This window comes from Vulpes lagopus, chromosome 10 (genome assembly GCF_018345385.1).
Source record: "Vulpes lagopus strain Blue_001 chromosome 10, ASM1834538v1, whole genome shotgun sequence".
Lineage (NCBI taxonomy): Eukaryota > Metazoa > Chordata > Mammalia > Carnivora > Canidae > Vulpes > Vulpes lagopus.
Genome location: NC_054833.1, coordinates 103,968,269 through 103,983,152, shown reverse-complemented (window position 1 = coordinate 103,983,152; position 14,884 = coordinate 103,968,269). Strand labels below are relative to the sequence as shown.

At 38.8% G+C, this 14,884-nt stretch overlaps 1 protein-coding gene and 1 pseudogene across 2 annotated transcripts; one reads left to right on the top strand and one right to left on the bottom strand.

Annotated features, from left to right (window-relative positions):
- Window positions 1–3,353: 3,353 nt before the first annotated feature.
- Window positions 3,354–6,340, bottom strand: LOC121500964 (annotated as a pseudogene).
- CMTR2 (cap methyltransferase 2) lies at window positions 6,323–14,884 on the top strand. 2 transcript variants are annotated; one of them, XM_041772671.1, is made up of 2 exons: window positions 6,323–6,551; window positions 10,395–14,876. In XM_041772671.1, exon 2 carries the CDS (start codon window positions 10,414–10,416, stop codon window positions 12,712–12,714), a length of 2,301 nt encoding a protein of 766 aa, XP_041628605.1. In that variant the 5' UTR covers window positions 6,323–6,551; window positions 10,395–10,413; the 3' UTR covers window positions 12,715–14,876. The 2 variants fall into 2 exon arrangements, with proteins under 2 accessions (XP_041628605.1, XP_041628606.1); XM_041772672.1 differs by lacking the exon at window positions 6,323–6,551 and adding an exon at window positions 6,804–7,106 and having other exon boundaries at window positions 10,395–14,884.

The window sequence follows — 14,884 nt, the reverse complement described above, 5'->3', positions numbered from 1 at the left end:
GATGCTCAACCGCTGAGCCACTCCAGGTGTCCCAATAGCACCTTTTTAAGACGAAAATTAAAGTCTCTTTTCCCCATATTTTTCCTACTATCTCCCCTTCCATAGACTTCTACAACACTTAACCTGTGCCATACAATAGAGCATTTAGTTGTATCATGGTATTTATTTTTAAGCATCTTGGGTCTACAGTAAAATGATTAATGCTTCAAAGGTGGGTCATGTCTTGTGTTCTATTTCATATGCCAGTGTTTCTCAACATTTTATTTTATTTTTTTATTTTTTTTTGTTTCTCAACATTTTTTAAAAAGATTTTATTTATTTATTCAAGAGAGACACAGAGATAGAGAGAGGCAGAGACACAGGCAGAGGGAGAAGCAGGCTCCATGCAGGGAGCCCGATGTGGGACTTGATCCTGGGACTCCTGGATCACGCCCTGGGCCGAAGGCAGGCCCTAAACCGCTGAGCCACCCAGGCATCCCACTTCTTTTTTTTTTTTTTAAACCTGTACCCATCTCACAATAATATATGTTGTTTCTTAAACCCTTAAGAATTTTTGAAAAAGCCATTTTGGTCATTTTTTTATGTGGGATTTTAAGTAAATAAGTATCTTAGGCCAGTGTAGTATTGATAATTGTATTATGAACCTTACTTTAAAACTCATCTAAAATATAATCTTTAATGATTATAGGTAAGAACTCATTTTTTGACTTTTCCCCATTTAGTGATTCAATCTGTTAACTTTAGTTATGTAAGGAAATAAAAGAATTGTTAAAAAATAAGTTTTGGGAAAGACATTTCATACAGCATCTTAGTTCTGAATGTTAATTAAAATGCAGAATGAGGTTTAATTATGTGTTATATAGCACACGAAATAGACAAAAACTGCTTTCATAACCCAATGTTTATGCTTTTTTTGTATTTATGTCTAAAAACTTATTGATTTGTTTATAATAATTTTTGCTCAGTTGGAACTGTAAGAAAGAAGAGATTTCAGGCTCCTGCTTTCAAGCACTTTCCCACAAATACTACCATTCAGATACTCTACCGAATAGTTGAATAGACAAGTTGGTTATAATATTTACTATATTTTCCCTTTTTAACATTGTATTTTAATAGTGTAGGGTGCTATGTAAGAATTTTGATCAGAATGCCATTTAAAGATCTAGTGAAGATCATCATGAGAGAAATTTAAAAATTTATTAGAAATTAGAAAATTTATTAGAAAATTTATTAGAAATTAGAAAAATTATTATCAGTTTTATAACCTTTGCTGACATCTGGAACTCAGTGTCAGTGTTCCCTTCCTTGGTTTGCTGCCTTTAAGCAATGGTGCATTCCATGTGGCAGGAAGAGACAATGGACCATTACGTGACAAAGAATGGGAATAATTTAAGATTGTATAATGGTCAAAACCAAGCCTGAATGGTGTTCACCAAAGCAAATAAATGGGTTGAGTGGCTAGGACATAAGAACACTGCCCTGGTTGCCACCAAATCCAATGCTGTTCACTTAACACGTGTTCAGTGGCTTTATTTCCTGTGTTAATGGAAAATGCTAGATACTCATTGTATATACATACATATATAAATTTTCTTTAATAGGGAGATGCCATTCCTGCCTTTATGATGCAAATCCCTGTTTATTTCTCCTACTATTTTTTATGAAAAAATTTCAACGAAAAGCTGAATTAGTGCACAGCTATGTGTCCACCGTCTAAATTCTATAATTGTGAACATCATACTATACTTACTTCACCATTAATTCACTCCTCTATCCATTTATCAATCCATCTTATGTGTGGTGCTTTTCAAAGTAAGATGTATATCAGTATACTTCTCTCTAAACACTTCAGCATACATATGGGTAACTAGAGTTCAATATTTGTTTATGGCTCTTTATTTTTTTTAAAGATAACATTTATGTTTAGTGAAATATTCAAATCTTAATTATACTATTTGATGAATTTTGATAGATACACTTATCTCTAAACCTAAACCCCCATCAAGCTTTAGAACATTTCCAGCATCGCAGACAACTCACTCTGAGATTTCAGAATTGTGATTTATACATTGTCACCTCACAAAATCTGTCTGAAGATGTAATTAGGGACTCAGCAAGTTGATTGGTGATAAATGACTACAGAAGCAGTTTTGTTTGTTTGCTTTGACAGAGAAATATAATCAGAGCAGAGGCTGGAGAGCTGGTTGTTTTAATTCTTGTGTATGCTACTTATAGTCTCATTGGCATGCCAGTTGAGTATAAAGAACATTCCGGAATGGGAAAGAATAATTGTAGCTAGCTTCCACTCAGATACTAACGTGTATTTGTTAAAGTACATATTTAGATGTTGATACCAGGTGCATTCACCTAACTACATTTTATTCAAATTTGCAAATACATTGGTGCAGGGCTTGGTTATTTTCTTTGAACTTAAGTTTCAGATACTAATTTCATTCATTCATAACATTTCATCTTTTCCAAAAATTTTGCAAACTCTTCGGGTCTTAGAACAAAATAAATGAAACATCATTTTCATAAAATGAATTGGCTTTATATAAACATTTCTGGACTTGAATGTGGACTATAAAGTTGCTTTTAAATTACTAGAGGCAATTTCTAGGAATTCTCTGCAGAACAGATTGGCCTGGAATGAGACAGAAATAGGTCCAAACCCTGACTCTGATACTTACTGACTCCATAAACTTTAGCAAATCACTTAATCACTTTGACCCTGATTTCTCTGTTTATAAAGGGGGACAATATATGTATCTACTTTATGGAATTGTTGAGAGGATTAAATAAATTTTAAAAAGGGACCAGTTTTCAGTGCTTAGCACATATTATGTACTCAAAAAATGCTAGTTAATACTGTGATTACTTTAGTAAAGACTGGCTCAGTATATGCTTTGTCATTTGGAATATTCCTAATAATATCTATAAACCTCAGGGAACATTTAAGGGATCATATAGCCTTCATCTAGCATCCAGTCCCATATAAGAACAATATCCACAGCTTTTTCACTCTTAATATTTATTAAGAATCAGAGGTATAAAGCAACCAATGCCCACCAATAGCTAAGATGAAAGATTCACGACACCAAAAGTTGGTGAGGATATGAAGGAACTAGAATACTTTACTGTTGTTGTTTAGCTTTTACTTCATATTGATAAACTTAACTCTGCAATCTAACTTGACTTGGACAGGGATAAGGAAAATACAGAACCCATCAAGCTGCCCCAGGGAACACAAAGATTCTAGGGTATTTTCAGCAGATGGGGGTAAAGGGGCCCTCTCCTAGCTACAGAAGGAAAGACCTGGTGCTTAAGCTATGACACAAGTCAAATTTATCAGATTAGTCCATATCAGCAATGGTGATCTTCTTGCTGGTCTTGCCATTCCTGGATCCAAGGTGTTCCATGGATATTCCTGCCCTCTCTCACCTTGCCAGAGAATGCATGCTTGTCATCCAATCACTCAGTTTTGGCAGTGCAGACGAAAAACTGGGAACTGTTTGTGTTGGGTCCAGCCATTTTCCAAGGACAAGATGCCAGGACCCGTATGCTCCAGGATGAAATTCTCATCAAATTTCTCCCCATAGATGGACTTGCTGCTAAGGCCATTATGGTGTATAAAGTCACCACCCTGGCCCATAAATCCTAGAATCATACTATCAAAGCAGGAAACATTATAACCAAATCCCTTCTTCCCAATGCTCAGAGCATGAAAGTTTTCTGCTGTCTTTGGAATTTTGTCGCAAACAGCTCAAAGGAGACCTGGCCCAAGGCCTCACCATCCGTGGCAATGTCCAAGAACAAGGATGGGTTGACCTCGACTGGGCGCGGTGTTTGCAAGTCCCATAATTCTTAGGTATTGTGGGTAAGGATGTAAAATTGTTCAAGCACTCTGGGAAAACCGTTTGGAGGTTTCTTCAAAGTTACACATAAAAAAACAACAACAACAAAGTTACACATAGATTTACCTCAGTGATTCTCAAAATGACCATAATGCTGAGACTGAGAAACGTTGATCTACTCCATGACCCAGCCACTCATTCCATGCCTAGGTATTTGCCCAAGAGTAAAGAAAACTTATGCCTCCAAAAATGTCTTGTAGTAGAATGTTCTTAGCAGATTTATTCACAATAGCTTCAAACTGGAAAAACTCAGATATCCATCAACAAAAGAATAGAGAACTAAATAATGGTCTGTCCATACAATGGCATACTAATTAGCATGCTAATTAGCAATAAAAGGAAGGAACTACAGATACATAAAACAACATGGGTGAATACTGAGGGTTCAGAACATGCAGCCCCAAAATATGGTGGTTGGCATATTTTAAACTAAGGGAATTTGAGAAATGGCAGGTTGCAGGAAGGATCCTCTGACCTTGCCCTGAAGCAGGTCACAAGATCCTCATGTGAGATATGCCCTCCCTATAACCAGAGGAAAGGAACATCTTTATTTCTGAAGATGAAAGGAGATTCAAGAGGAATCTGGGTGAACATGCCTTGCTAAATTTCCCCCAGCGTACTCCTTTTAGCTCATATCATTTGTCTCATTTTTCCACAATTTTCCATTCCTCATTAAACTTAGTATAAAAACACTCAGGTTTACCAGTGTCTTTAGATCTTCATTTCCTTATGGAGGCTCCCATGTAACATAGAGCATGTTAGTAAATTCACATGCTTTTCTCTTGTTAATCTACCTTTTGTTACGGAGCCCCAGCTGAGAACTTAGAAGGATAGAAGGAAAATATTTTTTTCTCCCTTACAATATAAAAAAATGATTACTGAGTGGAAATAGGCTGCAAACAAACCGTAATGACTGAATTTATATAAAATTCTAAAATAGGCAAAACTAAACTATGACGATATAAAACATCAGTGGTTGCTTCTTGGGAGTGGGAGATTGGGAAGGGGTTTATAGGAACTTTCTGGAATATTTAATAGGCATTTGGCAAAAGTAGTTGAACAGTACACATAGGATCTTAGTATTTGTATATAAATTAAAAAAAATTTTTTAAAGGACAATCAACCTGTGAATTTGGAAGACCTTGGGAGATCTTTTCCTTCCAAAGAGCTTTCCATTGATTGCACCTCATACTCTCCAACACTTATATTTGATCTTTTCCATTTTAGCCTATTTAATGTATAATTTTAACTCATTATGGGATTAGTTTACATTTCCCCGAAGACTAATGAAGTTGAGCATCTTTTCACATGTTTATTGGACTTTTGGATATCATCTTTTAGAAGTATTTGTTGTGTCCCCCCCGCCCCATTTATTCCACTAGAGCATTTTTTCTTACTTATTTGTAGGAGTTATATATTTTGGATACAAATTCTTTGTCATACATATGTGTTATAAATATCTTCTCCCACTCTGTAGGTTGTCTTTTCATTCTCAATGGTGTCTTATGGTGAATAGACATTCTTAATTTTAATATGGTTCAATTTATATACTTACTCTTTATGATTAGTGCTTTTTCTGCTTTGTTGTAAACTTTTTTATCTATTTCAAGGTCACAAAGATGTTTTCTGCTAAAAGAGTTGTTTGCCTTTTTAAAATATAAATTGGCAATCCAAATGAAATGTTTTTTTTATGTGAGGTAAGAGTCCACATAAAATTTTTTTCTATATGAATATCCAAATGACCCAGCACCATTTTTTGGAAAGACAATTTTTTCCCTTTGATCGATGCATATCCTGAAGGACTTGTAAAATAATGTATTTTATTTTTTTATTTTTTATTTATTTTTAAAGATTTGTTTATTTATTCACGAGAGACACAGAGAGGCAGAGACACAGGCAGAGGGAGAAGCAGGCTCCCCATAGGGAGCCTGATGAGGGACTAGATCCCAGGACCCCGGGATCACGACCTGAGCCAAAGTCAGACGCTCAACCTGACCCATCCAGGTGCCCCTAAAAAAATATATATATAATATATAATAATATGTAACATATAATCAATATATAAAATATATCAATCTACTATTATTCATAGTAATATGTAATATATAATCAATATCTGAAATATATCAATATATTATTTACAGTATATCAATATTATATTATATATCATATTTGATATGATTTATGTGATATTATATATCACATTTAACCTTATGTTGTTTTTAGAGCATGAGTTTTAACTCAGCCCGTGTTAGGAACCAACTTTTGCCGGACGAGGTTAGAAGGCTTCCCCGCCCAGGGCCGGGTGGGCGGAGGCAGCGTGATCCGGACAGGTTGGCCCCGCCCCGCCCCGCCGGCCCCGCCCCCTTCTCCGCCGGGGCGGGGCCAAAGGACGCTCCGCCTCCGCGAGCGGCTTCCGTTGCCATGGGAGCCGTGGGCAAGGAGGCTGGCGTCCCCGCGACCCCGCGGAGAGGGAGAAGCGAAACCCAGCGAGCGAGGGCTTGGGCGCTACGAGAGTCGCCGGCGTGCGTGACGTTGACGCGTGACGCCAGCCCGGGCTCGAGGCGCGTGCGCAATGTGTGTGTCGGGGCCCTCGGGCCGCGGTCGGCCGGCGTTGGGCGGCGGCGCTGCCTGGAGGTGGGTTCCCGCTGCCGGGGTCGCGAGGGCGCGTCTGGGCCAGTTTCCCGGCCTTTCGGGGCGCCGCCTACCTCCGCTGCGGCCGGGGGCGCCGGCGCCGCACGCCCCGAGCAGCGGCCGTTCCGGGAAGCGGCCCCGGGAGCGGAAGCGGAGGACGGTTCCCTCGAGTGAGGAGAGGAGGGAGGCGCTACCTCTCCCCCGGGCGGGGCGGGGCGGGGCGGGGCGGGGGGCGAGGTGAGGTGGGCGTGAGCGGAGGTAGTCAGGCCCGGGCTCCGAGGCCGGTCCGGAGGGGGCAGGGCGTGGGCCGGGGGTTCCTCCCGGGGTCGGGCCGCTCGCCCGAGTGGAGCTTGGGACTCCCTTCCGTCAGGTGAAGCGGGGTCTTGGGTGCCCCGGCCCGAAGTAGCGAAGGCGCTAGATGACACTGGCTGTACTGCCAGTGCCGCTGGGGGCCGAAGTGCGCGACGGAACTTCTAAAACTCCTTAGTCGACGTTAATTGGAGAGAGCACAGCTGATGAGGTCTCGTGCGTTTTGTGCCAGGCCGACGGATTTTGCAGGTATTTCCTTCGAGGCTTCGGCTGCATGACTTCCTACTTGACTGCAAAATAGGAGCGCTGCTGCGGACCCTCCTAGCAGAGCTGTGGTGCCGCAGGGCTCGAGGGCGTGCTCAGGGAAAGGCGCAGAGCAATCTACGGGGAACTTTTTTCTCTATGAACCACGTGTTTTTTTTTGTTTTTTTGTTTTTTTATTTTTGGTTATTGCATTGGTCATGCCGGAGTGAGGTTGAAGTGCATTATCATGACTCATTCAGAACCTAATCAGACGAGTGCCGTTTGTGCTAACATTTATTCGTTAAATATTCACTGTTTACTGTGTCCTAAGCACTGTTATAACCTCGGTGTGATAAATGAATCAACAAAACCAAGATCTTTGCCCTATGGAGCTTAGATTCTATTTTTGGGGGGGAAGACAGTAATAAACATAATAGGCAAACGAACTATATGTTAGAAGGAAAAAAAGAGTGTCATGGGGGGAAAAAAAGTACAGCAAGGTCCTTCCCTTTACCATTGGTATTGCAAAATGCAATTAGGATGTTGGGGTAGGCTTCGTAGAGAAATTGCATGTGAGTAAATACTTGAAGGAGGTGAGGGAGTGAGCTGTGCGGGTCATCTGAAGGAAGAGCGTTCCAGGCGGAGGGGTTGCCCAGTGCGCAGGCTTACAGGTTGCAGTGTACCTGGTGCTTCAGTGAACAGCAGGAAAGCTTGTGTGGCTGGAACAGAACGAATATGAGGAACAATAGACAGGTTAGAGATAGGTTGGGGCTGGAGGGCAGAAATCTTCAAGGTCCTTGGAGGTTATTGTAAGGACTGTGGCCTTTACTTTGAGTGAAATGGGGAGCCAGGGGAGACAAAGATAGAAGAGACCAGTTAGAAGGCTCTGGCAATAGCCCCGCAGAAAATTGACAGTGTCTATAGGAGGCTGGTAGGTGGAGGTGGGTGAGCGAGTGGCTTGAGCCTGGGAATTTGATAGGAGGAAAGAAAGGTGGGATTGTAGACCTGAACATTATTCAGTATATACATGTTCAATATTTATAGTTTATATATAAATACCTAAGATATATAAACACATAAGATATACGTAATACATAATTTATATATAAATACATAAAATACATTTGTGGTACACAAATCAAGATTCATATGATTCAAATGATTCAAATCAATGATTTAAATCATTGAATCATTTTAGTTTTTCTCATGTAAAGATAATTATCTATTAGCTTAGGCAAGATTTCAGAGCTTACCTACAGCCATTAATTAGTATGTGAAGTTAGACTAAAATCAGACTTTTTCCAAAATAGAATATAGTTGCGATCTAAACATGGTCGTAGTTTCCAGTAAGCACAGTGTGAATTAAGACAGAATAACTTGTAATAAACTTTCATTTGATTTTATTTAGGGTTTTAATGAATGTGACAATGCCTCATTTTTGTCTTTCAGAAATCTGTCTGAATATAGCTTCTAACAGTAAAAAAAAAAAAAATATATATATATATAATATGGACAAGGTATTGATGGGCAAGTGTGACTACTAACTAATAATTTAAAAAAAATTTTTTTTAAATTTTTATTTATTTTTGATAGTCACACAGAGAGAGAGAGAGAAGCAGAGACACAGGCAGAGGGAGAAGCAGGCTCCATGCACCGGGAGCCCGACGTGGGATTCGATCCTAGGTCTCCAGGATCGCGCCCCGGGCCAAAGGCAGGCGCCAAACCGCTGCGCCACCCAGGGATCCCCTTATGTGTATTGTAAATACATTGTGGCAAACAAAAATGACTAAGAAGATACTTGTTACCTCAAGAAGCTTATAGCTTATAGGCTAGTGGAGTACACAAGGTTGTAAATACTTTAAACAAAATAGAAGAGGATGAGAAAAGTGTGCTAAAATACAGTACAAAACAAATGGTAATAGGATACAGCCTTCTATATATTATTGTATTTTTTGTGGCATTAGCTCACTTTTATTTCCCATCTTAATCACACATTGGCTTTTTGTGGGTTGGTGGTTTTTTTCTCAATTTTTTGTGTTTGACAGTTTAGATCCTTTTTGAAAAACTGGTGTAGCATTGAATATGCAGAGTAAACGTGGAGCTTTTGAACTAAAGCACCTATTTTTTTTTTTTTTATTTTTTTTTTTTTTTTTTATTTATTTTTTTTTTAAAGCACCTATTAATTAACATTGAGCCAACAAGTCCTAGGTAATACTTAGAGCTCTATCTGCTGGAATTTATAACTCAGGCCAACACTGTGCCGTTAAGCCATGCTTCTTTCCATTATATCTCTTTCCCTCTCTAGTGGACAGATGTTTTTGGTTTCTTAGACGGTGTTAAAAAACAGAATGTAGGGTGACTTTATAATTTGTATATTCGGTGAGGATATTTCTTCAATTTGAAGATCCTTTATCAAAGTGTGACATGTTTTAGTGGCAAGAAGATGTAATATTTTATAGTGGAGGCATGGAGCTATCGGAGCAGATGAGATAGGGATCTTGTTCAGAGACATGCCAGGTTGAATATTATAGTTCAGTTTCAGCATTGAGCTGAACAGAGGCTGACCAGTCAAGTACACAACAGGTAACAAGCAGTATGGTGATGAGAGTGTTAGTTTGTGGCCTGTAAAGGTGATTGGGTACCACCAAAGTCGTGTCTTAGCAAGAGTGAGAGATCTGGACAGAGGGCGTATTTGGCAGTCCGTGTTAGTGAATAAGTATGTGGTGGCTGAGAGGCCTGGTAGCAATACCAGTACTGGGTTCAGGTGTAGAGTCTTCTGGAAGGAGGTGAGATTTGGAGGGACCTAAAAAAAGCTAAAAGTCATTTGTTAAAGCTTGATCAAAGGTCAAGGGATGAATCTTAGCCTGGGAGTGCTTTTGGGGCCATGTGGGTAGTGTCTCAGCCATGGGTGGAGGAAAATTTTGGGGAGGAGCTAGATGGATTACTATGGTAACATGAGCTGCCATCACTGATGAATATTCATTGGTGTATGCTTTTTATATGCTAGCATGTTTATTCCTCATCCAAAAATATGATATCCTAACTTTTAAATAAGAAACAGGCTTAAAGATGTAATTTGCCCAAGGCCACGTTTTAACTGGATTTGAGCTCAAGTCTGTTGGATGTAAAAGCTTTCTCTTTCTTTATCCAAATTGCCTCATTATGTAACAGAATGTGCTGACATTAGCCTTTCCATTTTATGTGGTTTGTCATGAGTGTGATGGGATTTGCTGTGGATGAGATTTCATTCACTAATAAATTTGATTCATTTAATTATGTGTTTTCTTTTTCTAGATTTTAATTTAATTTGAAAATGAGTAAGTGCAGAAAGCCACCACTGGGTTCAAATCCTGAGACATTCAGCCCAGATGTTCTTGCTGACATTTTTGAACTCTTTGCCAAGAACTTTTCTTATGGCAAGCCACTTAATAATGAGTGGCAGTTACCAGATCCCAGTGAGATTTTCACTTGTGACCACACAGAATTTAATACATTGCTTGATTTGAAGAACTCCCTAAATGAAGTAAAAAACCTACTGAGTGATAAGAAATTGGATGAGTGGCATGAACACACTGCTTTCACTAATAAAGCTGGAAAAATAATTTCTCATGTGAAAAAATCTGTGAACGCTGAACTTTGTACTCAAGCATGGTGTAAGTTTCATGAAATTTTGTGCAGTTTTCCACTTATTCCACAGGAAGCTTTTCAGGATGGAAAACTGAATTCTCTACACCTTTGTGAAGCTCCTGGAGCTTTTATAGCTAGTCTCAATCACTATTTAAAATCCCATCGCTTCCCCTGTGATTGGAGTTGGGTAGCTAATACTTTGAATCCATACCACGAAGCAAATGACAATCTTATGATGATTATGGATGACCGACTTATTGCAAATACCTTGCATTGGTGGTACTTTGGTCCAGATAACACTGGTGATATCATGACCTTGAAATATCTGACTGGACTTCAGAATTTCATAAGCAACATGGCTACCATTCACTTGATCACCGCAGATGGGAGTTTTGATTGCCAAGGAAACCCAGGTGAACAAGAAGCTTTAGTCTCTTCTTTGCATTACTGTGAAGTTGTCACTGCTCTGATGACTCTTGGAAGTGGTGGCTCTTTTGTTCTGAAGATGTTTACTTTGTTTGAACATTGTTCCATAAACCTGATGTACCTGCTAAACTGTTCCTTTGACCAAGTCCATGTTTTTAAACCTGCTACTAGCAAGGCAGGGAACTCAGAAGTCTATGTGGTTTGTCTTCGCTATAAGGGAAAAGAGGCAATCTATCCTCTGTTATCTAAGATGGTGCTAAATTTTGGAACAGAAATGACCCAGAAAGCCCTCTTTCCCCATCATGTGATCCCTGAATCTTTTCTTAAAAGGCACGAAGAATGTTGTATGTTCTTTCATAAATACCAGCTCGAGACTATTTCTGAGAACATTCGTCTGTTTCAGTGCATGGGAAAAGGAGAACAAACAAAGCTGAATAATTTAAGGGACTGTGCTGTTCAATATTTCATGCAAAAGTTTCAGTTGAAGCCCCTTTCCAGAAATAATTGGCTAGTGAAAAAATCTAATATTGGTTGTAGTACAAATACAAAATGGTTTGGACAGAGGAACAGATATTTTAAAACCTATAATGAAAGGAAAATGCTGGAATCCCTTTCATGGAAAGATAAGGTGGCCAAAGGATACTTTAATAGTTGGGCGGAAGAACATGCTGTGTATCATTCTGGACAAAGTTCTCTCTTAGAAGGGACAGCTTCCAATCTTGAGTGTCACTTATGGCATATTTTAGAGGGAAAGAAACTCCCAAAGGTAAAGTGTTCTCCTTTCTGTGATGGTGAAATTTTAAAGGCTCTTAATGAAGCGATTGAAAAGTCTTTAGGAGGAGCCTTGAATTTGGATTCCAAGTTCTGGCCCAAACAGCAGTATTATTGTCCTTGTCACATTTTTACGGAAGACCTGATATTTTCTGAGTTGTTTAGCCTTACCACGTGCCTTCAGGATGATCAGGTCGTAGAACCCAGCAACCAGATAAAGTGCCTGCTTGTGGGCTTTCCAACTCTCCGTGATATCAAAACGCATATACCACTGGAAGTTCAACTCCTGGAATCGGCTGAACTCATGACTTTCAGCTGTTCGTTGCTTCATGATGGAGACCCGATTTACCAGCAACTGTTTTTGGACTGTCTTCTACATTCACTGCAGCAGCTTCATACAGGAGATGTTATGATTTTGCCTGTACTTTCTTGTTTTACAAGATTTATGGCTGGTTTGATCTTTGTACTCCACAGCTGTTTTAGATTCATCACATTTTCTTGTCCTACTTCTTCTGAGCCCCTGAAGACCTGTGCAGTCCTGCTGTGTGTCGGTTATCAGGACCTTCCAAATCCAGTTTTCCAGTATCTGCAGAATGTGAATGAATTATTGAGCTCTTTGCTTAAATCTGACGCACCCCAGCAGGTTTTACAGTTTGTACCAATGGAGGTGCTCCTTAAGGGGGCCCTACTTGACTTTTTGTGGGATTTGAATGCTGCCATTGCTAAAAGGCATTTGCATGTAATTATTCAAGGAGAGAGAGAAGAAATCATTGGCAGCCTTCAGCTATGACATAGAACTTGTCTTTTCTGAGATTTGACTTTATGGCTTACAGTTTCCATTGTTATTTCAGTCCTTTGCTATTTAAAACCTTTCATGTGGGGGAAAGGCCAACTTCTGCATCATGGAAAGTCTTATTATTTCTGGAAAACCACCAGCTAGTTCTGATCTCATATATACGCCCATAGGCATAGAGTTTTCCATGTGGTGCAATCTATGCAGTGGTGATATTCAACCTCAAATATGACATGTGCATATATGTTGGGATGGACACACCGATACTTAAGCAGTTTACTTGGTCTTTTTTATCTGTTTTAAGATTCGCACCCATGTGCCTTCATTCAGATTAGATTTTTTTCCCAACTAATTTCCTCAGTGGCTCATGCTGTTAATAAATTGAGAGAGGCTTTGATGAAAGGTGAGCCACGGATTTTAATACTGACCACGTCAGTTACGAATTTGGGGAACTCCTTTTGCCAGATGCTCAATATGTGCCATTCCTTGCCCTTAGGCCACTGACCCAATTTACTTGTGTAGTTGTTTTATGAGTATTTTAATGACCACAACCATCCAGCCAGAAAGGATATCAGGATAGCTTCAAACCAAAGAATCATGTTTAAAATAATGAAAAAAATCACTGTGTCTAATACACACCTGTATCATGAAAAACTTTCTTTTACAACAGTGTAGTAATTTTTAACTTCCAGGAGATGATCTCTGAGCTAATTTTTTTAGATTGTAAAATATTGTGTATGGACTCATATTGGGGACATATGAATGTAATGAACATAGTGAATCCTGAAAAAAATTTTAACACTTCTGGAATGATGGTTCAGCACCTAAAATTTTTAAATCTTATTTCTTTGAAAGTGGCACTTTACCAAAAGATTGACCATGAGATAGCTATTTTATCAGTTGTGTTTGGTTTCTTGAGAGTTCGAGTATTTGACAGTGTAAATGAGCTTTTCTGGCAAACTGTATTAAGCAGATCGTCATTACTCTGCAATTCCACAAAGTGGAGAATGTTTATATTCTCACATATGTATTTTAGACATATTTGTTAGTTATATAAAAAATAGATGTATTCTCTGATGTATTTGGTTGATAAATATTAATCTGAATTTCTTTCATGTTCTTTGCTATTTTGAGTTCCATTATAGATTCATGAATAAAGTCATTAGCAGAGAGATTTTGTGTTCGTCTTTTTAAAAGAGAATCATGGAGGAAGTTAAAAATATAACTTGGAAACATTTTTTTAAAGGAAGGTTTGAATGGGAGTTAATGTTCCTTCATTTCCTCTGATTTGTATTCATTAAAATTTAGTCCTTAATATTGTAATATTTATGGAATTTCTACTTCGGGAAAGAAACTGAATACTTAAGGGAGGGGAGGAGTAGGGGTAGATTGAGTTCTTGCCAGGGTGGGTGTGAGGGCCTGGAGGTAGATTTCCAAAGAATTGTAATTTCTTACTGGTGACTTTGTGAAAGCAGTTCTAATTGTATAGTGATAGAAGTCTGACAGAAAATTTATACAAGATTACCAGGAGAGAATTAAAAACTATTCTTGGAAAAACATTTTGCACTTAATATGCCTTGATTGGTTTGGTCTCATACAATGACACAGTTTATTGTTGCTTATTTTAACTAGTTCATTTGAATGTGAAGTTTGAAAGCCTAGGTCCAGACACTGGTATTAAAACTTTAAGCACCTGAAATAAGTATTGAATGCTTAGTTGTTTTGTTTGTTTGTTTTTTAACACTAATCAATCTCTTGTTGGAATATATAGCAACCTGGTGTATATTAGAATATATTTTGATATTTAACTTGACTTTTGGAATCAGTTGCTGTATCTGATTTTTTGGATTCAAATTTGCTCTATAGGTGAGATAGGACTTGAAGGTTTGAAATGAACTGGATGTGGATGACAGGTACCAATGACTTATAGGAACTTTGAGAAAAAGGGGAGGAAAAATGCTGTCCAAAATGAATGGCAAGAAGACCGTAAGGTGAGAGGTGGTTTGTGTATCAGTTACTTTTCTTTAAAAAAATATTTTTTGTAGATCTTGAGATTTTTAACTTAATTGTGGTGTTTTTTAAAATGGATTTTTTGGGGCAGCCCGGGTGGCTCAGCGGTTTAGCGCTGCCCTTGGCCCAGGACGTGATCTTGGAGACCTGGGATCGA